Source organism: Athene noctua, chromosome 35, assembly GCF_965140245.1.
Source record: "Athene noctua chromosome 35, bAthNoc1.hap1.1, whole genome shotgun sequence".
Taxonomy (NCBI): Eukaryota; Metazoa; Chordata; class Aves; order Strigiformes; family Strigidae; genus Athene; species Athene noctua.
The window spans coordinates 860,985-886,669 of NC_134071.1; the positions used below are offsets into that span (position 1 = coordinate 860,985).

Here is a 25,685-nt window from a genome sequence, read left to right on the forward strand (position 1 = left end):
ACCCAAAAATAGGGGATGGGACCCCCCCGCGGCCAAAAATAGAGGATGGGACCCCCCCAGCGCCCAAAAATAGGGGATGGGACCCCCCCAGCACCCAAAAATAGAGGATGGGACCCCCCCAGCACCCAAAATAGGGGATGGGACCCCCCCAGCGCCCAAAAATAGGGGATGGGACCCCCCCAGCACCCAAAAATAGGGGATGGGACCCCCCCAGCACCCAAAATAGGGGATGGGACCCCCCCACGCCCAAAAATAAGGGATGGGACCCCCCCAGCGCCCAAAAATAGGGGATGGGACCCCCCCAGCACCCAAAAATAGGGGATGGGACCCCCCCGCGGCCAAAAATAGAGGATGGGACCCCCCCAGCGCCCAAAAATAGGGGATGGGACCCCCCCAGCACCCAAAAATCAGGTGGAAGCCCCATTTTATTGTGCCCCCCCCCCCAATGCCCCCCCCCTGGGGAGGGGGGGGGGGGGCCCAGAATTTTTTTTTAATTATCAAAAATTTAGGGGAGGGGGGGGGGAAAGATTGAATATTTTTTAATAAAATGCGGGGGGGGGTGTAGGGGGGGGGTGCGTGCCCCCCCCTCAATATTTTGTTTTTTTTTTTTCGGGGGGGGGGCTCCCAGTGAGGTTCAGTGTTTCGCCGGCCCCCCCCCCCCCCCGCCTCCAAACCGTGTGTAGAAAATGGGGAAAAAAAAGGCAAAAAGGGTCAAAGCTGCGATTTATACAAATATAGTGTTTTATAAAGAGGATTTTTTTTGGGGGGGGGGGGGGTCGGGGGGGGGCGCGGGGGGGGGGTTAACCCTTCCTGAGCCGCTCGGGGCGTTGGTTCGTCTACAAAATAATTTAGGTTTGGGGTTTTTTTGGGGTTTTTTTGTTGTGTTTTTTTTTTTCTGGAGAAAGTGCTCGTCCCGCCTCCAACTCTCCCGGAAGATTATTATTATTAATTAATTATTCATTATTATATTATTAATTATTATTATTAATGAGTTTGCAACCCCCCCACCCCCCCCCCGACAAAGAAAAAGGGGCTGGGGGGGGGGGGGGGGGAGCCCTCAACCCCCCTTATTGCCTTTGCAGTTCTGCACCCCCCCCTCCACAGAGACTCGGTCCCATATAGATTCTCTCGGTCCCATATAGAGGCTCGGGACCCCCTATAGGTGCTCTCGGTCCCATATAGATTCTCTCGGTCCCATATAGAGGCTCGGGACCCCCTATAGGTGCTCTCGGTCCCCTATAGATTCTCTCGGTCCCATATAGAGGCTTGGGACTCCCTCTAGATTCTCTCGGTCCCCTATAGATTCTCTTGGTCCCATATAGAGGCTTGAGACTCCCTATAGATTCTCTCAGTCCCATATAGAGTCTCAGGGTCCCATATAGAGGCTTGTGACCCCCTACAGATTCTCTTGGTCCCCTATAGAGGCTCGGGACCCCCTACAGGTGCTCTTGGTCCCGTATAGAGGCTCAGGACCCCCTATAGGTGCTCTTGGTCCCATATAGAGGCTCAGGACCCCCTATAGGTGCTTTCGGTCCCATATAGAGGCTTGGGACCCCCTATAGGTGCTTTCAGTCCCGTATAGAGGCTCATGACCCCCTACAGGTGCTCTCAGTCCCATATAGATTCTCTCAGTCCCATATAGAGGCTCAGGGTCCCCTATAGTATGCTCTCGGTCCCTTATAGAGGCTTGTGACCCCCCACAGATGCTCTTGGTCATGTATAGAGGCTCAGGACCCCCTATAGATGCTCTCGGTCCCCTACAGAGGCTCCTGACCCCCTATAGATGCTCTCGGTGCCATATAGATGCTTTCAGTGCCATACAGGGGCTTGTGACCCCCTATAGATGCTCTTGGTCCCCTATAGAGGCTCAGGACCCCCTATAGGTGCTTTCAGTCCCGTATAGAGGCTCGTGACCCCCTACAGATGCTCTCGGTCCCATATAGAGGCTCCTCAGCCCCAGATGGAGGCTCTTGGTCCCATAAGGTGGCTCCTGGCCGTGGGCAAACCCTCTTGACCCCCTATAGATGCTCTCAGTCCCCTACAGATGCTCGTGGGCCCATATGGAGGTTTGTAGCCCTACAGTGCTGGTCCCTGGTCCCATATAGAGTTTCTCAGCCCATTGAGATGCTTGTGGCCCTATATGGACACCCTCAAGACCCTTCTCCGGGCCCTATAGATGCCTCCTGGACCCTTATAGACGCCCTCAGGGACCTTCTCTGGGCCCTACGGACACCTCCAGGGCCCTATAGACACCCTCAGGGTGCTTCTCAGGGCCCTATGGACACCTCCAGGGCCCTATAGCTGCTTCCTGGACCCTTATAGACACCCTCAGGGACCTTCTCTGGGCCCTATGGACACCTCCAGGGCCCTATAGACGCCCTCAGGGACCTTCTCTGGGCCCTACAGACACTTCCAGGGCCCTATAGACGCCCTCAGGGATTTTCTCGGGGCCCTATGGACACTCTCAGGGCCCTATAGATGCCTCCTGGACCCTTATAGACGCCCTCAGGGACCTTCTCTGGGCCCTACAGACACTTCCAGGGCCCTACAGATGCTTCCCAGACCCTTATAGACCTCCTCAGGGTCCTTCTCAGGGCCCTATGGACACCTCCAGGGCCCTATAGATGCCTCCTGGACCCTTACAGACGTGCTCAGGGCCCTATAGATGCCCTCGGGGCCCTATAGACGCCCTCAGGGACCTTCTCTGGGCCCTACGGACACCTCCAGGGCCCTATAGACACCCTCAGGGCCCTTCTCCGGGCCCTACAGCCCCCCTCAGGCCCCTATAGCCCCCCCCCCCGGGCCCTACAGCCCCCCCCCTCCAGTCACACTGGGAGCAGAGAGAGTTCAAGGGCATGGGGGGGGGGGGGGGGGGGGGGGCAGAGGGCCAGTCCAGTCCGAGGCGAGTTGTTGTTGTTCTTGGGGGGGGGTATACATATATATAGGGGGTGCTGCTGTCCCCAGGGCAGGCCTCAGCACCCCCAAAGGCGTTGGGGGGGTGTGTGTGTGTCCCCCCCCCGGTTTTTTTTTTCCTCACAGCTCCTCCTTCTCGCCGGCGCCGGAGAAGATGCGGGCGAAGCGTCGGAGCTGTCGGGCGGCCGAGTGCGACTCCTCCTGCAGGCGCCGGTTGTTCTGGCGTAGGTTGGCCACCTCCGCCTGCAGCACCACCTTGTCCTGCTTCTCCTGAGTCAGGGGGGGGACACCCCACGACACCCCCCAATTTATTATTTTTTTTTTTTTTTTTAAAAAAAAATCCCTTCCCCCCCCCCCCCCCCCCTCAAATTTTCGTTACCTTTTGCAGGTCGCTGTGGAGCTGCTTCAACATGGCTTCCAGTTGGGACACTTTGCCCGGCAGATCCAAAGCGGGGGGGGGTTGGCTTTTTTGGGGTGGATAAACCACAATTATTCAAACGGAGCAACAGGGGGGGGCTTTAGGGACACCCCCACTTTCTAAAAATATCCCTACCTGAGCGGAGAAACCTCCCGGGGAAGCCTCTCGGGGGGATCGGGGTCGGCGAGGGAGAAGAGGGAGACGGCGCGCTGCACTGCGAAGAGCACACACACCCCCCCCCCCAGAATGAACCAACAAAATTAGGGTGAAAAAGCACTTTTTTAGGATTTTTTTTTTTTTTTTTTACCTTCGTAAGCTTTCGCAGCGTTGACCAAACTGGCCCATTCCAACCCAGTAGCCGTGTCTGGTAACGGCATCATACGCAGGGGGGGTTTGTCCCGAGCTTCCGGCAGCGACAGCTCCGACGCCGAGATGGCGGCTGCGGCGAAACGTTTAAAAAAAAAAATAATTAAAAAAAAAAAAAACCACACCAAAAAAATAAATTTTTGAGGACGTCAGCTTACATTTTTTTTCCGGGAGGGTGCCGTTGGTGGCGGGGGGGTGCTGGCGACGACCGGGTAGGGTGCTGGAGGGGTAAACGGAGGGGTCTGTCGGGGTCGGGGCGGCGTCCCGGCGTCCCCCGCAGAGACTCTCGTCCGACAGCGTCCGCTGGAGCCCCTTAGGGGGGGTCTGGGGGGGGTTCCAAAAAAAATTTGGGGGTGATTGGAGCGGAGGAGGAAGCCCCTCGCGTCTCCCCCGTGGAGTTAATTTTGATGTAAAAGCGTGAAGAAAAAAAAAAAAAAAAATAATTAAAAAATGAACTCGAACGGACGGGGGCGCGGTCGGGCTCGGGGGGGGCGGCGTCCATCAGGATGAGTTTTTTGAGGTCGTCCTCGATGGTGGATTTGGGGGGGCGCCGGGGGGGGCGCAGGTCCCGCAGTGACGCCCGCAGCCGCGGTTGCCCGAAAACGTTCTTGGTGCCGGCGTCCACCTGCCTGGGGGGTTAGGGGGGGGGGGGGGGGGGGCGGTTAGGGGGAGTAGGGGACCCCCCCCCCCTCCCTCACAACCCCGTAGTTAATTTTTGGGGTCCTACCGCCCGATTTTTGGGGGTCTCGCAAGCCTTGTGGGGTGGGTGTGGCCCCCCCCTGCTTCAAAACTTACTTTTGAGGTCCTGCCTGCCCCAAAAATTAATGTTTGGGGTCCCCCCCCCCCAAAAATCACTTTTTGGGGTCAAAACCCCCCCACACTCACTTTTGGGGGTCCCAAACCCCCCCACACTCACTTTTGGGGGTCCCAAACCCCCCCCACACTCACTTTTGGGGGTCCCAGCCCTCCCACACTCACTTTTGGGGGTCCCAAACCCCCCCACACTCACTTTTTGGGGTCCCAGCCCCCCCCCCACACTCACTTTTTGGGGTCCCAAACCCCCCCACACTCCCTTTTCAGGGTCCCAAACCCCCCCACACTCCCTTTTGGGGGTCCCAAACCCCCCCCCCACTCCCTTTTCGGGGTCCCAAACCCCCCCACACTCACTTTTCGGGGTCCCAAACCCCCCCACACTCACTTTTGGGGGTCCCAGCCCCCCCCACACTCACTTTTGGGGGTCCCAGCCCCCCCCACACTCACTTTTTGGGGGTCCCAAACCCCCCCACACTCACTTTTGGGGGTCCCAAACCCCCCCCACACTCACTTTTGGGGGTCCCAAACCCCCCCACACTCACTTTTCGGGTTCCCAAACCCCCCCCACACTCACTTTTTGGGGGTCCCAAACCCCCCCACACTCACTTTTGGGGGTCCCAGCCCCCCCACACTCACTTTTGGGGGTCCCAAACCCCCCCACACTCACTTTTGGGGGTCCGGCGTCTCCTCGGGGCGTTTCCACCCGGCCGCGTGTTTGTTCCTGACCGTTTGCTTGGAGAAGAAAGATTTGGGGACCGAAGCAGAAAGGGGGGGGCCAGAAGGGGGGGGCCGGGGGGCTTCGGCTGAGGGCGGCTGGTAGCCGGGGTAGCCCAGTCGTGAGCTCGAGCTGCCGGGGGGGGGGCAAAAAAAAAAAAAAAAAAAAAGTAGGGGGGAAGCGAGGCTCACAGCAGGGAAAGGGGGTGCTGGTATCACCCCCCAATTTTTTTTTTTTTTTTGGGGGGGGGGGCCCCTGTGCTCACCTGGGCTGCTTGAAGAGATCGGGGGTCCCCGAATTTCTGAGGGTCCCCCTGTGGCTTTTTCCACCGAGGGGGGGGGACGGGTCCCTCTTTTTGCCCCCGTCAGCAGCGGGTGGAGTTTTGGGGGGTTTATCCCTGTGGGGAGGAGCTGGGTGGCGAGAAGAGGGAGGAGGTTTCGGGGGGCCCCCCCCGCTCCCCAAGGCCGCGTCGACGGCGCCGTCGCTGGAAGCTCCTTTGCCGCAGGAAGGTTCGGGGGGGTCGTTTTCGGGGGGGTCGTGTCCGTCGAACCAACAGCGTTCCTCGCTGGAGGCGTTGCTGGAGAGAGTGTTGCTGCTCGACGATTGGGGGTCACCCTGTTGCCAGAAAAAAAAAAAAAACAAACACCCCCCCCCCCAAAAAAAAAACCACACTCCCCGAAAAAAAAAAAACAAAACACACCCCGCAAAAAAACAAACAAAAAAAAAGAACCGAAAGAGGAGGGAAAAAAAAAAAAATAATAATAAAAAAAAAAAAAAATGGCCCCCACAAACCCATCACCGGGGCTGCCCGAAATGGGGAGGGGGGGCCCGGGGGTGGGGTGGGGGGGGGACACACAAAGGGTCACCCCGTTATTTCCACCTTGGAGCGACGATTCGGCGAGTCTTTCCCCGTGGGTTCCTGCCGGCCCGTTCGCTTGCCCGCGGGCAACCTGGACTGCGCCGGGACGTGCCACAGTGGTTCTGTAACGAGTGTGGGCGTCCCCGCCGGGACCCCCCCCCGTGTTAAAAATATTTAAAAATATAAAAATAAAAGGGGCGGGGGGGGGGGTAGTTTTGCTCCCGTACCCGGTTTGTGCCTTTCCATGGTGCTCTCGTGGCTACTGAACCCCCCCGAGGAGGAGTCGCCGCTGGAGGGGCCGTCGTGGCCGGCGTGTGGCTCGTAGGCCCGCGGCGTGGCCACGTACCTGCCCGAGGGGAAGAGTCAGGCGGCCCCGAAACGCCGCGGGTTCGCCCCGATTTGTTATGCCCCCCCCCAACCCCCGGGGGGCACCCACCGCTCCGGGGAGGGTTTGTAGCGGGCGTAGGGGGGGCCGGCGCTGCCCGGGGCCGAGAAGCTGCCCGAGGGCGGGCGGTGGGAGGAGGAGGAGGAGGACGAGGAAGGCTGGGGGGTCTCCGGGAAGCTGACGGGCCTGGGGGGGGGCAATGGGAAATAAGGGCTTGGGGGCGGCTCCTGCCTGCGCCCCCCGGCCCCAGTTCCCATCCCAGTTTGTCCCAGTTCCCATCCCGATTCCCTCGTCCCTGGCCCCGTTCCCATCCCAGTTTGTCCCAGTTCCCATCCCGATTCCCTCGTCCCTGGCCCCGTTCCCATCCCGGTCTGTCCCAGTTCCCATCCCGATTCCCTCGTCCCTGGCCCCGTTCCCATCCCAGTTTGTCCCAGTTCCCATCCCGATTCCCTCGTCCCTGGCCCCGTTCCCATCCCAGTTTGTCCCAGTTCCCATCCCGATTCCCTCGTCCCTGTCCCCGTTCCCATCCCAGTTTGTCCCAGTTCCCATCCCGATTCCCTCGTCCCTGTCCCCGTTCCCATCCCAGTTTGTCCCAGTTCCCATCCCGATTCCCTCGTCCCTGGCCCCGTTCCCATCCCAGTTTGTCCCAGTTCCCATCCCAATTCCCTCGTCCCCCCTCCCATCCCAGTTTGTCCCAGTTCCCATCCCAATTCCCTCGTCCCCCCTCCCATCCCAGTCTGTCCCAGTTCCCATCCCGATTCCCTCGTCCCCGTTCCCATCCCAGTCTGTCCCAGTTCCCATCCCAATTCCCTCGTCCCCGTTCCCATCCCAGTCTGTCCCAGTTCCCATCCCGATTCCCTCATCCCCGTTCCCATCCCAGTCTGTCCCAGTTCCCATCCCGATTCCCTCGTCCCCCCTCCCATCCCAGTCTGTCCCAGTTCCCATCCCGATTCCCTCGTCCCCCCTCCCATCCCAGTCTGTCCCAGTTCCCATCCCGATTCCCTCGTCCCCCCTCCCATCCCAGTCTGTCCCAGTTCCCATCCCGATTCCCTCGTCCCCCCTCCCATCCCAGTCTGTCCCAGTTCCCATCCCGATTCCCTCGTCCCCGTTCCCATCCCAGTCTGTCCCAGTCCCCATCCCATTCCTGTCCCCATCCCAGTCCCCATTCCCACCCCACTCCTGTCCTCCTCCCACTCTTGTCCCCGTTCCCGTTCCAGTCCCATCCCAGTTCCCGTCCCCTCACCTCTTCCCGTGCAGGGGCTGTGCCTCGCGGTAGGGCACGGCCGGCTGCTTGCCCGCCCGCCCCGTGGCCGGCCCGTGCCCGCCGGTGGCCACCTCGGCCCACTTGGTGGCCGCGGGGGTGTTGTGGGAGGCGGGGCCGCTCCACTGCCACCCGCCGTTGCTGCGGTACGGGGGCCGGTAGCCGCAGCCCGCGGGCTCCGGGTCCGCCTTCGCCTCCGCCAGGGTCAGCTCCAGCGACTCGGCCCAGCCCCTGCGGAGCCAACGGCCAATGGGAGCCCAGGGCACAGGGATGGCGGCCAATAGGCGCCCGCGGCACAAAGCCAAAGGCCAATGGGAGCCTGCGGCACAAAGCCAACAGGCGCCCGCGGCACAAAGCCAACGGCCAACGGGAGCCCACGGCACGGGGACGGTGGCCAATGGGCGCCCGCGGCACAAAGCCAACGGCCAATGGGCGCCCGCGGCCAATGGGCGCCTACAGCACAGGGCCAAGGGCCAATGGGCACTTATGACATGAAGCCAGTGGCCAATCAGCACTCATGGCACAAAGCCAACAGCCAATGGGTGCCCATGGCACGGGGACAGCGGCCAATGGGCGCCCTCGGCAGAAAGCCAATGGCCAATGGGCTCCCTCGGCAGAAAGCCAATGGACGCCCATGGCACAGGGCCAAGGGCCAATGGGCACTTATGGCATGAAGCCAGTTGCCAATCAGCACCCATGGCACAAAGCCAACGGCCAATGGGTGCTCACGGCACGAAACCAGTGGCCAATCAGCGCTTACAGCACAAAACCGGTGGCCACCCGGCACTTATGACACAAAACCAGTGGCCAACTGGGACTTACGGTACAAAGCCAATGGCCAATCAGCGCTTACAGCATGGGGCCAACAGAAATTTGGTGCTTACAGCACGAGCCTGGTGGCCAACGGGCTATCGCAAGGGCACGAGCCTGGTGGCCAACGGGGCCCTTCGCAAGGGCACGAGCCTGGTGGCCAACGGGGCCCTTGTGGCACAAAACCAGTGGCCAACGGGGCCCTTGTGGCACAAAACCAGTGGCCAACGGGGCCCTCGCGGCACAAAACCAGGCCAGTGGCACCGACACCTGGCAGGGCTTTAGCCAAAACCATCCCATCAGCCCTGGCAAAGCAACTATCCTCCCCGCCCCCCCCAGCTCTTTAACGACTAATTAATGATTAATTAATCACCTCGGTGGCCTCGTGGCCACAGAGGGACACCCCGACCTCCAAAACGTCCCCCGATCCCGCTGCCCGGTACCTGCGGGGGGCCCCGTCCTCGTGGGGCGGGATGATGACGACCTTGACCGTGACCGAGGTGCGCAGGAGGTCGATCATCTGCTCGTGGGTGAGGGTGACGACGGCCACTTTGCAGATCTCCACCAAGCGGCTACCTTGGCGTAAACCAGCTTGCCAGGCGAAGCCGTAATCCTCCACCTCGGCCACCGTGCCGTCGTACTTGACGTGGAAGCCCAACTGGCCCAAGCCGTTCCTCCTCAAGGTCATGTCCACCGTCTCGCAACCGGGTGTCATCACCTGAAACCAGAACGGTGGCAAGAGCGGCGTCTTCCACCCCCGGCCCCGCCCCCAGCGCCACGTCGGTAGGACCGAGGCCAAACCCGAGGCGGAGCGCCGAAAAATATCAAAGATTTGGTTCATTTTGGGCGCTCACCTTCAACCTCTGGACGATTTCCTTGATGTCCTCGGGGCCACCCTCGCCCGCCCGGATGAAGACGTGATCCCCGCGTCCGTAGAAGATCTTGAGGGTGGAAGCGTCGACGCTCCAACCGATGACGTCGCCGCAGAAGCAGTTGAAAACGACCTCCTTGGCGCCCAAATCCAACAAAACCACAAATTCGTTGGAAATACCCAAAACGCAAGAAATTTCTGCTCCGCGGGCAAAATCCTGAGCGGCGACGCGCCAGGCGATGGCTCCGGCGCTGTGTTGTTCGGCGCCGACTCGCGCTTTGGTTTTTTCTTTTTTTTTGGAAGTCAAGGAAATGAGGTTGAACTTCCCGGCGGAATCGATGGGGGTGTTGGTGACGTAATTTTCGGCCAAATCTTTGAGATATTCTTGGCGGGTTCGGGTGGCCATGGTGTGGAATTTGTCGGATTTGTGAGCGGCGTTTTCAGCGTTGATGATTTTGGCCAATAGAAAATCTCGGAAGACGTCGGATTTGCGGAAGGTGACGCCTGAGGGGACGGGGGGGCCGAAGGGGGGGACGTCCTTGGAGCGGGTGACGGCCACGCTTGGGCAAGATGGAAGAAAAGATGGTGGTTGAGGTTACTCAATGCCAACAAGGCCGACGGAAGAGCCCAAGACTCTTCCCAACGGGGCCGACGGAAGAGCCCAAGACTCTTCCCAACGGGGCCGACGGAAGAGCCCAAGACTCTTCCCAACGGGGCCGACGGAAGAGCCCAAGACTCTTCCCAACGGGGCCGACGGAAGAGCCCAAGACTCTTCCCAACGGGGCCGACGGAAGAGCCCAAGACTCTTCCCAACGGGGCCGACGGAAGAGCCCAAGACTCTTCCCAACGGGGCCGACGGAAGAGCCCAAGACTCCTCCCAACGGGGCCGACGGAAGAGCCCAAGACTCCTCCCAACGGGGCCACCGGAAGAGCCCAAGACTCCTCCCAACGGGGCCACCGGAAGAGCCCAAGACTCCTCCCAACGGGGCCACCGGAAGAGCCCAAGACTCCTCCCAACGGGGCCACTGGAAGAGCCCAAGACTCCTCCCAACGGGGCCACCGGAAGAGCCCAAGACTCCTCCCAACGGGGCCACCGGAAGAGCCCAAGACTCCTCCCAACGGGGATTATGGAAAACCCAAGACTTTTCCAACGGGATTGACATCCCGATGGGGTTGGGGGGGGGTGTGGAAGGCTGGGGGCGGGGTTTACCTGTAGGAGACGTTGTCGGTGCAGGGGCTGTGGGCGCGGACGATGATGAAAACGTGTTGGAAGTGGGAGCGGATGTTCTGGGGGGTGAAGGGCAAGGCGCCGGGTTCTTGGAAGATGATGGTGACGATGTCGTTGCCGATGTGTCTCTTCCTCAACAGCTCCAAGGGGCAGGGGGGGAAAGGGTGGTCAAGGGTGGGTCCGGAAGCACCCAAATCACCGGGGGTGGCGGGGGAGAACGCCAAAAGGAGGGGTGGGGGGGTTGGTACTGGGGGTGTCCTCGGGGTACTTGGGGTATGGTGGGTGTCTCAAGGATATAGTGGGTGTTTTTGGGGTACTGGGGGGTTTCTCAAGGGTACAGTGGGTGCCCCTGGGTGTACTGGGGGGTGTCTCAAGGGTATAGTGGGGGTCCCTGGAGGGTCCCTGGGGTATAGTGAGTGCCCCTGGGTGTACTGGGGGGTGTCTCAGAGGTATAGTGGGGGTTCCTGAGGGTACTGGGGGGCCCCTGGGGCATAGTGGGTGTCCCTGGTGGTACTGAGGGGTGTCAGTGGGTGTCCTCAGGGTTCTTGGGGTTTACTGGGGGGGTTCTAAGGCTTCTAGGGGTTACTGGGGGGGTCCACAGGGTTCCTGTGGGTTTACCGGGGGGTCCCCGGGGTTCTAGGGGTTACCTGCTGCCGGTTGTTGGGGGTGTAGGGGAGCATGGTGGAGACGTGGAACATGATCTCGTAGTCCTGGTACGTGGTGTAGAGCGAGTGGGTGCCGGTGGAGTCGGCTGCGGGGAGCAGGAAGAGGGTCAAGAGGGGGAGGGTGACGTGCGTCCCCCCTCCTCCTCTTCCTCTCACCCTGTCACTCACTTTTGGTGTCCAGCTGGGCCGCGTACTTGCTGAAGGCCTTGAGACAAACTTTCTCACCGAGGAGGGAGAGAAATTCCTCCAAGGGGGGCCCGGCTGCCTCGTTGTTGTACATCTCCTCCTCCGAGCTCTGCCCGGCCTTGCAGTAGAGGATCCCCACCTTGTGCCGCCGGCAGAGCTGCGGGGACAAAATGGGGGGGGGGGCCGAGAAGTCACCACCTCAAAAAAATAATCATTAAAAAAACAAAAAAACACACACACACAAAAAAAAAAAAAACCAACAAACCACCAAACCCAAAAGGCCCAGAGATTACAGAGTTGTCAAGGTTGGGAACACGCTTGAAGATCCTCCAAGTTCAACCGTTGACCTCACATTGACCGTTCCCAACATCCCTCGGCGCTGGGGGAACCCGACTCTCAATCCCCTCCAGGGGTGGGGACTCCCCCCCTGCCCTGAGCCTCTTCTGGTGGGTTTTAACCCTTTTTAGCAAAGAAATTTTTCCTCGTATCCAGCCTGACCCCGCCCTGGGCAGCTTGAGGCCATTCCCTCGGGGTATGGGGACACAAGCCAGGATGCTGTTGGCCATCTTGGCCGCACTGTTGGCTCGTTATCAATCAATCACCCCCCCAGGTCCCTCTTTAGAGCCTCCCCACCCTCGGGGGACCAACACCCCCACCCAACTGGGTGTCACCTGCAAACTGACCACGGGGACACTCGATTCCCTTCATCTAGTGGCCCCAAAACCCAGCCCTGGGGGACACCAGTGGTGTTAAACCGGGTTTAACTCCCCCACCACCCTTTAGGCCGGACCATCCAGCCGGTATTTTTACGCAGCGAAGCCTGTGCCCATCCGGGCCACGAGCAGGCAGCTTCCCCAGTTTTGTGGGAGTCAAAAACCTTACTGGGAGCGCTGGGTTTTAGGTGGTGGTGGCTCACCCCTTGCTCGTCCAGTTTGAGGAGCTGCTCGGGGACTTTGGGGGTGCTGAGGGCCAGGCGCAGGCAGTGGATGTTGAGCTCGGGGATCACGTACTCCAGAGCGTCCCTCAGCGGGAGCCCGCGCACCGTCCCGTGCTTGGTGGCCGTGGGGGTGGCATCTTCCAAGATGGAGCCACGTAGGGTGACGAGCTGAGAACGGGGGGGGGGGGGGGGGGTAAAAAAAAAAAAAAATTCAATTTGAAATGACAAATTTCGGGTATAAAAAGCGAGGGGGAGGTTCCCTGCGCGGGGACGGACCTCGCTGGTGCGGAAAATGATGCGGTACTGGTACTGCGGCCCGTGGTCCTTGTGGTCTTCCAGTTTCTCCCGTTTGATGCTGACGGCGACTGGGCCCAGTTTCTCGTCCACGCCGAAGTAGTTGGAGTGTTCTGGTGAGAAAAATAAACCCAAAAAAAAAAAAAAAAAAAAAAAAGGGGATTTTGGGGCAGGGGACACACACCCAAGACAGCACCCACCAGCCCAGCGCCGTGGCGGTGATGCTCCGCCCCTCCCCTGCTTCAAAACAATTTTATTTTTAAGAGGTTTTACCCCATCGAACACCCCCCGGGGGACACACCGGCAGGCAGCGTGTGCCAAAATATCACCGGAATTGTGTTTTTTTGGTTTTGTTTGTTTTTTTTTTTTTCCCCCCCACCACCTTTTTGCCCCGTCCCGTCTACCTTTGCCGTGGAAATGCTCGCGGTAGTAGCGAGCGCCGAGGTCGACGTGCTCCACGCTGTAGTGTTTGAGGCGGTTGGGGTTCCTCTGCAGCTCCTTGGGGACCTCCAGCACCGAAACGCCGGCGTTGGTGGGTCGGAGGTCGAGGGGAGGTTCAGAAAACCCCCCCGCCTCCAGCGAAGGGAGCGGCGGGGAAAGGGTGGAAGCTTTGGAAAAACTGACGTTGCGTTCGCCGGCGCCGCCGATTTCGTTGCGGAAATGGGGGCAGCTGAGGAGCAGCTCGTTGCTGGTGTTGTCGCCCACGTCGTGTTCTAAATTTTCTTTACAGTTTAAATCCTCGGTGCTGGCAAAAGCCGGATCGGAACCTCCCAACGCCCCGGGGCGAACGGTAGGAGCCGAAGCAGCCGAAGCGCCCGTGGTGGTGTTACGGCGTTGGGCTACCACGGCTCGGTTGGTGGCTACGGTGTTGAGGTCGAAGAGCATGCTCTGCACGTCGTAGTGGGCAAAACTTTTCTGGCAAACCCACGCCCTGCCCGGCTCCGGCGCTCGCGGTTCCTCCGTTTCCTTGCCCGGTTCTCCCTCGTTCCGAGCGCTCCGGAGTTTTTTGAAGATGGATTCGGCGCCGGCGTCGCTTTTGGGGCACCTACGGCGGGTTTTTTCCTTGGGTTGGGGGGGCGGGTCGTCGCGGGACCCGTTTCTCCCCGCGGGCGACGGCAAAACGGTTTCGCCGAATCGCTCCGGGGTAACGGGCGGGCGATCGTTTTTTTTTTTAGTCCGGAATTCGTTGAGCATCTCGTAAAAACTTTGCTCCGAAATACCCTGCACGTCGATGGAGGAGGTGCTGCCGTATTCCCGGAAGAGGCCGGCGTTTCCTCCGCCGGGTTTCGGCCCTCGTGGTTCCGTGGCGGTTTCTTCGGGGTCGCATTCGCTCAAGGTGACTTCGCTGCTGCTGCGGTGTCGGAGAGGAGCCAACCCGCGCGGGGCCGGGGAACGGGGCCACCCCTCTTGGAATTCCACGTCCTTGGAACGGCGCCGGGATAAGCGGGGAAGGGCTGGAAATCCCGAAATTCCACCCAGAGGTTGGTGCCCGGCGGGAAAACCGCGGCAGCAAGCGGCCTCCCGGTTACCGGCGGCCTCCCGGCTCGGGCTGGCACCAGCGGGGGGGGGGGTCCTTGGCGGCGTCTCTTTTGGGGGGCCAATCGGCGATGCGGGCGCGTACCCCCATCTTAGGCACGGCCGGCGTGGCGGTGGCCAAACGTTGAGGTTCGCTTGCCGCCGCCACGGCGCCATTTTGAGCCCAAAAGGGCGTCGGGGAAACGTCGGCGTCGCCGTCGTGGTGTCGCGGCGGGGGGGGGGGGGCGGTGGTGGGAGCTCATGGTCCGGCGGCGGAAGCCGACGGTGGGAGGCGGGGGGGGCGGTTCATGGCCGCCGCGGGGACGGGATGGAGGCGGGAGGCACCGTCCCGGTGCCGGGCAGCGGGACGCCGTGACGCTCCGGGACGCCGCGGTGCTGCTGCCGCATCGTTTCTCGGGGTGGGCGGGGCGGGGGGGCCGCAGCTCCCGGGCCGGCCTGTGGGGAGAAGGAGAACAAAGGGTTAAACACAAGGAGGAACCCCAAGGGGTTATTTTAGGGGGGGGCGGGTTTCCGGCGCGGGTTTGGGTGAAAAACAACCAGTAAAAGGTCTGGCTGCGTCCAACCCAACCCTGGAGCCTTCCAGGGACGAGGCACCAACCACCCGGCCAACTCTGCGCGTTGCCAGTTTTTCTTCCGTCTCGTCTGAATTTCCCCTTTTTTGATTAAAACGGTTCCCCCCCCGCCCCGTCCTATCGCCACGGCCCTTGCTGGAAGGTCCGCCCCCGGGAGAACCGAAAGGTCAACGTGAGGTCAAACTGCCCGGCCCCTCCAGCAGGACTTGATCTACGTGGAGTTGGATCCATTGAGTTTCCTCAGGAGGACTTGACCTACGTAGGCTTGAACCCGTTGACGTTCCTCAGGAGGACTTGACCTACACAGACTTGTATCCATTGAGGATCCTCAGACAAACTTGACCTACGTAGAGTTGTAACCATTGAGTTTCCTCGGGAGGACTTGAACTACGTAGAGTTGTATCTGTTGAGGATCCTCAGGTTGTCTTGACCTACACAGACTTGTATCCATTGAGGATCCTCAGGTGAACTTGAACTACACAGAGTTGTATCCATTGAGGTCCCTCAGGAGGACCTGACCTACGTAGAGTTGTATCTGTTGAGGATCCTCAGACAAACTTGACCTACGTAGACTTGTATCCATTGAGGATCCTCAGATGGTCTTGAGCTACGTAGAGTTGTATCCCTTGGGGTTCCTCAAGAGGACTTTACCTACATAGAGTTGTATCTATTGAGGATCCTCAGGTGAACTTGAACTACGTAGACTTGTATCCCTTGAGGTTCCTCAGGAGGACCTGACCTATGTAGAGTTGTATCTGTTGAGGATCCTCAGACAAATTTGACCTACAGAGAGTTGTATCCTTTGAGGATCCTCAGGTGAACTTGAACTACGTAAAGTTGTATCCCTTGAGGTTCCTCAGGAGGACCTGACCTACGGAGGTTTGAACCCGTTGAGGTTCCTCAGGTGGTCTTGAGCTACACAGACTTGTATCTCTTGAGGAACATCAGAAAAACTTGACCTACGTAGACTTGTACCCGCTGAGATCCCTTGGGTGGACTTGACCTACGAAGAGTTGTATCCGTTGAGAATCCTCAGACAAACTTGACCTGGGGCAGAGTCGTATCCGTTGCGGATCCTCAGGTGGTCCTGAACTACACGGCCTTGTAGCCACTGAGGATCCTCAGGTGGACTTGAACCTGATCTTCTCCTCTACCAGGAGGGATTTTGCTCCCCGAGGTCCGCTGGGGAGGCGCAGGAAGAGCGACGGCCGCCGGACAGACGGACGGCCGCGCGTTAATCCGTCTGCGCTCGGCATTAACCCACCCCGGCCCCGTGGCTGAGCCTCGCCTAATCCCCCTAATTCCCCCCCCCCGGCCCCGAGCCGGCCAAGGTGGCAGCTGTTGGGAGGAGAACGTCAATCAACGCCTCAAAGCCTTAATTAACGCAGCCTAACGAGCAGGCAGAGGGTACGGAGGCAGCTCCGGAGCGGGCCGGGTCTTGTTGGGAGGGAGTTTAAGCCCCTCCGCAAAGCCGGGTGCTGAGCCCGGGGCTCCCGCTTGAGGTTCAATGGAAAACAGTCCCCAAAAATCCCTTTTTTTCCCCAAAAAGCAACCCCTTCCCGCGGTGGCGGCGGTTCTCGCGTGGATACGGAGCCCCAAAACCCCCTTTTCTTCACTAAATCTGGGAAGAAACGACCCAAAATAAGCTAAAAAATACTCCCCCAAAAAATCAAGGGGAACTCTACCCCTCGCCAGGCAGGAGGAGGAGGAGGAGGAGAACGCTGCTTTTCCAGTTCCTCCTCAGCCCATCCCAGACACAAAATCCCGTTGTTTCATCCCAAATTCGGAGCTGCCGGACAAAAATAAATTTAAATATTTGCAACAGATTTGTTTTTTTAAAAAAATCCCTGCGTTATCTGGAAGAGGCGAGGGGTTTGGATTCGTCTCGCAAAGCCCCAAACCAGCAGCATCACCCCTCCCGGGTGAAAATAGCAACAATTTATAAATTTCAGCTTTCTGACCCAAAAATGACACCCGAGGGTCCCCTGGCCCGGGTTGGGAATTGGCGGGTGATTAATTAAATTCATTTGCATCCCGCTCTGGAATATCCTTCCCCTCCCTCCCGTGAGACTCCAAACGATCCGAGTTTGGGTCAAAATCCAGGGGGAAGGGGAGAAATAACCAGATTTGGGGATTTAAACTGCAGCAGATCTTATTCCTACTAAAAAAAAAAACAAAACACAAAAACCTGAACCTCCCCATTTTAATCCCCTTCTTGAAATAATCTCGTTTAATCTCTTGCCAGCAGACACCGGGATGAAGATGAAGCTCTAGGAGAAAGATTCCCAGGATGTTCTGCCCCCCCAAAAAACAGCAGGGAGGGGAGAAAAAGGGGGAGAAAAAGGGGGAGAAAAAGGGGGAGAAAAAGGGGAGAAAAAGGGGGAGAAAAAGGGGGAGAAAAAGGGGGAGAAAAAGGGGGAGAAAAAGGGGGAGAAAAAGGGGGAGAAAAAGGGGGAGAAAAAGGGGGAGAAAAAGGGGGAGAAAAAGGGGGAGAAAAAGGGGGAGAAAAAGGGGGAGAAAAAGGGGGAGAAAAAGGGGGAGAAAAAGGGGGAGAAAAAGGGGGAGAAAAAGGGGGAGAAAAAGGGGGAGAAAAAGGGGGAGAAAAAGGGGGAGAAAAAGGGGGAGAAAAAGGGGGAGAAAAAGGGGGAGAAAAAGGGGGAGAAAAAGGGGGAGAAAAAGGGGGAGAAAAAGGGGGAGAAAAAGGGGGAGAAAAAGGGGGAGAAAAAGGGGGAGAAAAAGGGGGAGAAAAAGGGGGAGAAAAAGGGGGAGAAAAAGGGGGAGAAAAAGGGGGAGAAAAAGGGGGAGAAAAAGGGGGAGAAAAAGGGGGAGAAAAAGGGGGAGAAAAAGGGGGAGAAAAAGGGGGAGAAAAAGGGGGAGAAAAAGGGGGAGAAAAAGGGGGAGAAAAAGGGGGAGAAAAAGGGGGAGAAAAAGGGGGAGAAAAAGGGGGAGAAAAAGGGGGAGAAAAAGGGGGAGAAAAAGGGGGAGAAAAAGGGGGAGAAAAAGGGGGAGAAAAAGGGGGAGAAAAAGGGGGAGAAAAAGGGGGAGAAAAAGGGGGAGAAAAAGGGGGAGAAAAAGGGGGAGAAAAAGGGGGAGAAAAAGGGGGAGAAAAAGGGGGAGAAAAAGGGGGAGAAAAAGGGGGAGAAAAAGGGGGAGAAAAAGGGGAGAAAAAGGGGAGAAAAAGGGGAGAAAAAGGGGAGAAAAAGGGGAGAAAAAGGGGAGAAAAAGGGGAGAAAAAGGGGAGAAAAAGGGGAGAAAAAGGGGAGAAAAAGGGGAGAAAAAGGGGAGAAAAAGGGGAGAAAAAGGGGAGAAAAAGGGGAGAAAAAGGGGAGAAAAAGGGGAGAAAAAGGGGAGAAAAAGGGGAGAAAAAGGGGAGAAAAAGGGGAGAAAAAGGGGAGAAAAAGGGGAGAAAAAGGGGAGAAAAAGGGGAAATTTTTTTCCGATCCCCAAACCCAGATTTTTTCTTTTTTCCGATCCCCAAACCCAGATTTTTTCTTTTTTCCGATCCCCAAACCCAGATTTTTTCTTTTTTCCGATCCCCAAACCCAGATTTTTTCTTTTTTCCGATCCCCAAACCCAGATTTTTTCTTTTTTCCAGCCCCAAACCCAGATTTTTTCTTTTTTTTTTTTTTCGAGCCCCAAACCCAAATTTTTTCTTTTTTTTTTTTCGAGCCCCAAACCCAAATTTTTTCTTTTTTTTTTTTCGAGCCCCAAACCCAAATTTTTTCTTTTTTTTTTTTCGAGCCCCAAACCCAAATTTTTTCTTTTTTTTTTTTCGAGCCCCAAACCCAAATTTTTTCTTTTTTTTTTTTTTCGAGCCCCAAACCCAATTTTTTTCTTTTTTTTTTTTTCGATCCCCAAACCCAGATTTTTTCTTTTTTCGATCCCCAAACCCAGATTTTTTCTTTTTTCGAGCCCCAAACCCAGATTTTTTCTTTTTTCGAGCCCCAAACCCAGATTTTTTCTTTCTTTGACCCCCAAACCCGGATTATTTTTTTTTTCGAGCCCCAAACCCGGATTTTTGAGCCCAATCCTGCTGCTCCCGAGCCGCTGCTGCGATTGGCACCAGCAAGGCCCCGCCCTTCCCAGCTAACGAGGAAAACGTTGGGAGCGGTTTTAATTATTAACCACAGGCTTTTGATAAATGAAGCGACGGTTTTTAACCCCTCCTTACCCAAAACGCCTTCGGCGACTGGAAGAGAAAGTCCAACCCTGCCTATTTCCAATTAAAAATTTAACGAACCGCGTGGGCCTTTCCCGGCCGGCTCCAAAACGGGGGAAAACCGCCCCAAAACGCGAGGAAAATCTGCCCCACCGCAACGCTTCCCGGGAAACACAAACCCTCCCGGAGCTGGTTTGGGCTGAAATTGCCCCAAAAAGACGCTGCAGGACGCGGGGTGGGGGTTAGGCCTGTCCCGAGTTAAACCCAGCTCCGGGTTTGAGCCAAGACTAAACCCAACCCGCGGCCAAGAGGGAGGCGAAATTAGTGAAGCGATTAAGGGAAGTTGGCAACTCCGTGCTTAATTAGGGGGTGATTAAAAGCCAAATAATCCTCATTTCGGGGGCCGCCGTTAATTTTCTCAGCGCCAAAAAAAAAAAATAAATTTCGATAAAAAGGGAACAAAACGAAACCGAAAAGGGAGGAATCGAACCCAAAACCGCTCCATCTCCCCGCGGTTTATCTGAGAGAGACGCCTTAATTAACGCTAATCAACCCCAAAGATGGGGATTTTTTTTTTTAAATTTTTTTTTTTTTTTTAAATAAAAACCCGTCGGGCAGCTGCAATCCCGGCCCAGGGGGGTGGGGGACGGTTCCTGGAACAGCCGTGAGGAAGAGGAGGGGGGAGAAGGTCCTTACCGGGGCGGAGGGAGGAAGAGCGGGGGGCTCCTGTGATGCTCCCGGCGGCCCCCGGGTCCAAATTCGAGGAGAAATTCTAGATTAAAAATAAAAATTAAAAAAAAAAGTAAATGAAGGGTTAAAGTTTCCCTTGGGTTCAGATTTGAGGAGAAATTCCAGATTAAAAAAGAGAAAAAAAATAAAAAAAGGTTTAAAGTTTCCCTTGGGTCCAAATTTGAGGAGAAATTCTAGAATAAAAGAGAAAAAAAAAATTTAAAAATGGTTTAAAGTTTCCCTTGGGTTCAGATTTGAGGAGAAATTCTAGATTAAAAAGAGAAAAAAAAAATTTAAAATGGTTTAAGAAATTCCAGATTAAAAAGAAAAATAAAAATTTTAAACGGTTTAAAGTTTCCCTTGGGTTCTGATTCGAGGAGAAATTCTAGAATAAAAGGAAAAAAAAAAGGTTAAAGTTTCCCTTGGGTTGAAATTTGAGGAGAAATTCTAGAATAAAGGAGAAAAAAAAAATTTAAAAATGGTTTAAAGTTTCCCTTGGGTTCAGATTTGAGGAGAAATTCTAGAATAAAAGGAAAAAAAAAAAAAAAGGTTTAAAGTTTCCCTTGGGTTGAAATTTGAGGAGAAATTCCAGATTAAAAAGAAAAATAAAAATTTTAAACGGTTTAAAGTTTCCCTTGGGTTCTGATTCGAGGAGAAATTCTAGAATAAAAGGAAAAAAAAAAGGTTAAAGTTTCCCTTGGGTTGAAATTTGAGGAGAAATTCTAGAATAAAAGAGAAAAAAAAAATTTAAAAATGGTTTAAAGTTTCCCTTGGGTTCAGATTTGAGGAGAAATTCTAGAATAAAAGGAAAAAAAAAAAAAAGGTTGAAAGTTTCCCTTGGGTTGAAATTTGAGGAGAAATTCCAGATTAAAAAGAAAAATAAAAATTTAAAAAAAGGTTTAAAGTTTCCCTTGGGTCCAAATTTGAGGAGAAATTCTGGATTAAAAAGAGAAAAAAAAATTTAAAATGGTTTAAGAAATTCCAGATTAAAAAGAAAAATAAAAATTTTAAACGGTTTAAAGTTTCCCTTGGGTTCTGATTCGAGGAGAAATTCTAGAATAAAAGGAAAAAAAAAGGTTAAAGTTTCCCTTGGGTTGAAATTTGAGGAGAAATTCCAGATTAAAAAGAGAAAAAAAATAAAAAAAGGTTTAAAGTTTCCCTTGGGTCCAAATTCGAGGAGAAATTCTGGATTAAAAAGAAAAAAAAAAAAAAATGGTTTAAAGTTTCCCTTGGTGCAAATCTGTGGAGAAATTCCAGATTTAAAAAAAAAAAAGTTTCAAGATTTGTGTCCAAATTTAAGGAGAAGTTCCAGATTAAAAAGAAAAAATAAAAAATTAAAAGGTTTAAAGTTTCACCCCCAAAACGTGAAAGCGTGGGAATTCCCCGGGATTTGGGAGCTCCAAACATTTTTTTTTTAAAAATAGCTAAAAAGGCCCAAATTCAAGCAATAAAGCCGCAAAAAAAAAAGACTTTTGGAAAAAGGCCCCAAAAAAACCAACTTTTGGACTCGAGCCCCAAAACTCCAAATTTTGAAAAAAGGCCCCAAAAATCCAAATTCTGAACTAAACCAAAAAATCTCAACTTTTGAAAAAAGACCCCAAAAACCCAATTTTTGAACTCAAGCCCCCAAAACCCCAATTTCTGAAAAACGGCCCCAAAAAACCAACTTCTGAACTAAAACCCCAAAACCCCAAATTTTGAAAAAAGGCCCCAAAAAAACAACTTTTGGAAAAAGGCCCCAAACCCTCAACTTCTGAACTAAAGCCCCAAAACCAAAATTTTTGGAAAAAGGCCCCAAAAACCCAAGTTTTGAGCTAAAGCCCCGAAACAACAACATCTGAAATAAACCCAAAAAATCTCAACTTTTGAAAAAAGACCCCAAAACTTTGAAAAAGGCCCCAAAACCCCCAAATTCTGAACTAAACACAAAAAGCACCAACTTTTGAAAAACGGCCCCAAAAAACCAACTTTTGGACTAAACCCAAAAACCCCAACTTTTGGAAAAAGGCCCCAAAATCCAAATTCTGAACTAAACCCCCAAAACCCCCGTTTTCCAAAAACGGCCCCAAAACCCCCGTTTTCCAAAAACGGCCCCAAAACCCCCGTTTTTGAACTAAACCCCAAACCCCCCAATTTTTGAAAAAAGGCCCCAAAACCCCAACTTTTGCACTAAAGCCCCCAAACTACCAATTTTTTGACCCAACGCCCCCAAACCCCCCAACTTCTCCCCAATCCCCCCCGTCGGCCCCCGCGCGCCCCCCCAAAACACCAGGAAAACCCCTTTTCCCCCCCAAAACCAGCCCTCCCAGCAGCCCCGGCGGCGCGAAGCAGCGGCTCCAAATTGGGGTTAATTGGTGAAATTAATTAAGGGGGCGGCGTGCGGGCGCGCCCCCCCCAAAATATTTCTAAATAAACCCAAAGGGGCTCGGGGGGGGGCGGCGCCTCGTTAGCAAATAGGTCAGGGCGAGGATTTCATCAAAAAAGTGAAAAAAATCAATTAAAAAAAAATTAAAATGCGCCTCCGCTGCCCTGCGGGGGGGCCGGGGGGGCACGGCTTTTTTTTTTTTTTTTTTTTTTTTTTAATATTTTTGGGGGGGCAACGCGGGGCAGTTGGGGTGTGCTGACAGCCTCCCCCTGCAGGCTCATTTGCATACCCCGCTCCTCGTTTCCCCGCGGTTAATTACCGCCCCGCAACGCTCAGGGAGGGCGCCCGGGAATTGTTTTCAAGTAGTCTTAATTTTTTTTTAAATAATTTTAAAATTATTTTTACTATTTTTAAATTATTTTTTTAGGGTTTTTTTTATTTTTTAGGGTTTTTTTAGGGTTTTTTTTATTTTTTAGGGTTTTTTTAGGTTTTTTTAATTTTTTGGGTTTTTTTTAGGTTTTTTTTATTTTTTGGGTTTTTTTAGGTTTTTTTATTTTTTGGGTTTTTTTAGGTTTTTTTTATTTTTTGGGTTTTTTTAGTTTTTTTTATTTTTTGGGTTTTTTTAGGTTTTTTTTATTTTTTGGGTTTTTTTAGGTTTTTTTTATTTTTTGGGTTTTTTTAGGTTTTTTATTTTTGTTGTTGTTTTTTTAGTTTTTTTTTAGTTTTTTGGGTTTTTTTAGTTTTTTTTTAGTTTTTTGGGTTTTTTTAGTTTTTTTTTAGTTTTTTGGGTTTTTTTAGGTTTTTTAGGTTTTTAGGGTTTTTAGGTTTTTTAGGTTTTTTAGGGTTTTTTAGTTTTTTTAGGTTTTTAGGGTTTTTTTAGGTTTTTTAGGTTTTTAGGTTTTTTTAGGTTTTAGGGGTTTTTTTAGTTTTTTTAGGTTTTTAGGGGTTTTTTTTAGTTTTTTTAGGTTTTTAGGGGGTTTTTTTAGTTTTTTTAGGTTTTTAGGGGTTTTTTTTTAGTTTTTTTAGGTTTTTAGGGGTTTTTTTAGTTTTTTAGGTTTTTAGGGGTTTTTTTTAGTTTTTTTAGGTTTTTAGGGGGTTTTTTAGTTTTTTTAGGTTTTTAGGGGGTTTTTTTAGTTTTTTTAGGTTTTTAGGGGTTTTTTTAGTTTTTTAAGTTTTTAGGGGTTTTTTTTAGTTTTTTTAGGTTTTTAGGGGTTTTTTTTTAGTTTTTTTAGGTTTTTAGGGGTTTTTTTTAGTTTTTTTAGGTTTTTAGGGGTTTTTTTAGTTTTTTTAGGTTTTTAGGGGTTTTTTAGTTTTTTTAGGTTTTTAGGGGGGTTTTTAGTTTTTTAGGGTTTTTTTTATTTTTTTAGTTTTTTAGGGGTTTTTTTAGGTATTTTATTTTTTTAGGCTTTTAAAACTATTTTTAGGCTTAAATTATTCATGATTTTTTTATTTAAATTTTTTAAAATTTTAAAGTTTTTTAATTTTTAAAAGTTTTTTTAATTTATTATTTTAAATTTTAAAAAATTTTTGTTATTTTTAATTTTTAAAAACTAATTTTTATTTTAAATTTTTTTATTATTTTAAATTATTTTTAATTTTTTTTAATTGCCATTTCCCCAACGGGGCAAGGATGAAACTTCTGCCAACACGGCACCCGCACAGATTCCCCCCCCCCATAATTTCCCCGTGCAAAAATCACCCCAAATCCCCCCATTTTTCCCCATTTAAAAAAAATATTACTTTCCAAGAGTTCCTTTGTGTTGTGTGTGTCCCCCCCCCCAAAAAAAAAAGAAAAAATCCCCAATAAATCCGATTTATCCGGGGACAAAGGGGCCGGTCGCTTCACCACGCCCGGGTGGGGGCGTTGAAATAAACCCCGGTTGGGGTTTTGGGGGGATTCGGGGGGGTTTTGGGGGGGGGTCTGGTTGTGTGTGCCCCCCCCTGAGATAAATCCATCCCACAAATTCGCTTTTTCCAGGAAAATTTAAGAGCTGGGATTAAATTTAATCATTATTTTGAATTGTTGCGCCCAGTGGTGAAGAAAACTCTGTGCCCCCCCCGGAAAAAAAAAAATACAACTGCAGGGTCCCCCCCCTCCTCGCTGCCAGCAGCTCCCACACCTGTAGACCCAAAATCCCACGGTTTTACCTCAAAAAGAGGCGCTCTCCAACTCGTCCCACGGCGATTCGGGGTGTGTCCCCCCCCCCCTGAGGAGGCAGCTCTGGAAATAAATAAATTAATTTTTAAAAGTTTTGGGTTTTTTGTTTTTTGTTTTTTTTTTAAGCCCCCCCCTCCTTCCTCAGTTTCTCTTTTGGTTTTCAGAGCCTTGGCGCAGCCCCAAAAATGTTGGGTTTTGCCCCAATCCGGTTTTGGTTTTTTTTTTTTTTTAAACCGGGTGGAGCGCTGAGGGGGGGGGCACAAAAAAATTATTAATAAACAGGAAAAAAAATAAAATAAAACCAGGGAGCAGGTGAACAACACGGGGGGGGGGGGGGGGGGGGCGGGGGGTGTTTTAAATTTTTTTTTTTTTTTTTTTTAAAAAAAGAGGAAAAACTCAACGTGAACACGCGGGGGGGGTGTCCCCCCCCCCAGGCTGAATGAGGGCAGGTTGTTGTTGGGGGGGGGGGGTATAAAGGGGGTGTTGTTCTTCCCCCCCCCCCCCCAAATGATTTGCTCCCCGACAGTCGATGATTTCACCGCAGGGTGGGGGTGTGAGTGCTGCTGACCCCCCCAACCCCACAACTGACCCCCCCCAAACCCTATAATCCCCCCCCAAACTCAACAACTGACCCCCCAAACTCAACAACTGACCCCCCCAAGCCCTACAATCCCCCCAAAACCCCACAATGCCCCCCCGACCCCCCAAACCCCACAACTGACCCCCCAAACCCCACAACTGACCCCCCCAACTCAAGTGCCCCCCCCAACCCCACAATCCCCCCCCAACCACTCCTGGGGCTGAGCAGGGAGGGGGGGGGGGGGGCAGCCCCTAACCCAGCCCTTCCCTCACCCCCCCCTCTTACTGCCCTCCCCCCAAACAACCCCCAGACCCCCCCAAACTGCCCCCCAACCACACCACCCCCTCCCCTTACCCCCCCCACCCTCCTTGTCCCCCCCCCCCCCCAGCGCTGGGACCGCCGGGAGTTGTAGTGCCCCCCCCCTCACCCCCCCACCCCCCCCCCGGTACCTGAACTACAACTCCCGGCAGCGCCCGGCGGGGAGCAGGAAAAGAGGAAGCGGGGGGGTAAAAAAAAAAAAAAAGAACCCACCCCCCCACACATATACACCCCCCCCCCCCGCGGCAGGGCCTTCACGCCAGGCCCAGGCTCCAGAGGCCTAAAGGCGGGCCCCGCCCGCAGCGCGTCCCCCCCCCAGGTCCGTCTCCCCCGAGCCTCCGGGGAGACTGAGGCGGGCAAAGGGCGGGAGCGGGGGGTCACTCACCCGGCGGCGCGAGGCCTCCGGCCAATCGGGGGGCGCCGAGCGGGCGCGCGCGGCGGAGGCGGCGGCGGCGGCGGCGGCGGCGGCGGCGGTGAGGGCGGGGCCTGGGCGGAAGGGGAGTGTCTAGACGGCCGGGGAGGCGTGGTCTATGGGGGTGAAAGCGCG

The 25,685-nt window shown here is 53.8% G+C and overlaps 2 protein-coding genes across 2 annotated transcripts in view; one reads left to right on the forward strand and one right to left on the reverse strand.

The window, feature by feature from the left end:
• Positions 1 to 2,301, forward strand: part of LOC141972722 (zinc finger protein neuro-d4-like) — a 10,655-nt gene extending 8,354 nt beyond the window's left edge. The window contains 1 exon segment of the mRNA XM_074930673.1: positions 2,177 to 2,301. Within this exon segment, the coding sequence (XP_074786774.1) occupies positions 2,177 to 2,301 (125 nt within the window).
• SIPA1L3 (signal induced proliferation associated 1 like 3) lies at positions 777 to 25,621 on the reverse strand. Its single transcript, XM_074930830.1, has 23 exons — positions 25,524 to 25,621; positions 24,231 to 24,303; positions 19,685 to 19,760; positions 13,126 to 14,692; positions 12,704 to 12,834; positions 12,407 to 12,595; positions 11,473 to 11,647; positions 11,287 to 11,390; positions 10,622 to 10,779; positions 9,395 to 9,971; positions 8,984 to 9,258; positions 7,713 to 7,961; positions 6,521 to 6,655; positions 6,312 to 6,430; positions 6,106 to 6,206; positions 5,491 to 5,840; positions 5,178 to 5,357; positions 4,164 to 4,326; positions 3,856 to 4,021; positions 3,639 to 3,770; positions 3,467 to 3,545; positions 3,293 to 3,377; positions 777 to 3,183 (listed from the first exon to the last, which is right to left on the reverse strand). Exons 4-23 carry the CDS (start codon positions 14,411 to 14,413, stop codon positions 3,034 to 3,036), a joined length of 4,806 nt encoding a protein of 1,601 aa, XP_074786931.1. The 5' UTR covers positions 14,414 to 14,692; positions 19,685 to 19,760; positions 24,231 to 24,303; positions 25,524 to 25,621; the 3' UTR covers positions 777 to 3,033.
• Between the last annotated feature and the right edge of the window lie 64 nt (positions 25,622 to 25,685).

Bases quoted from the DNA above. Each gene is read 5' to 3' on its own strand.
- SIPA1L3 (XM_074930830.1), bottom strand. From the start codon at position 14,413: ATGGCGCCGTGGCGGCGGCAAGCGAACCTCAACGTTTGGCCACCGCCA. The intron at 6,656-7,712 runs GTGAGGGGACGG...GCCCCCCCCCAG, and splicing joins CAGCCCCTGCACGGGAAGAG to GCCCGTCAGCTTCCCGGAGA. The intron at 3,546-3,638 runs GTAAAAAAAAAA...TGCTCTTCGCAG, and splicing joins CGCTGCGAAAGCTTACGAAG to TGCAGCGCGCCGTCTCCCTC.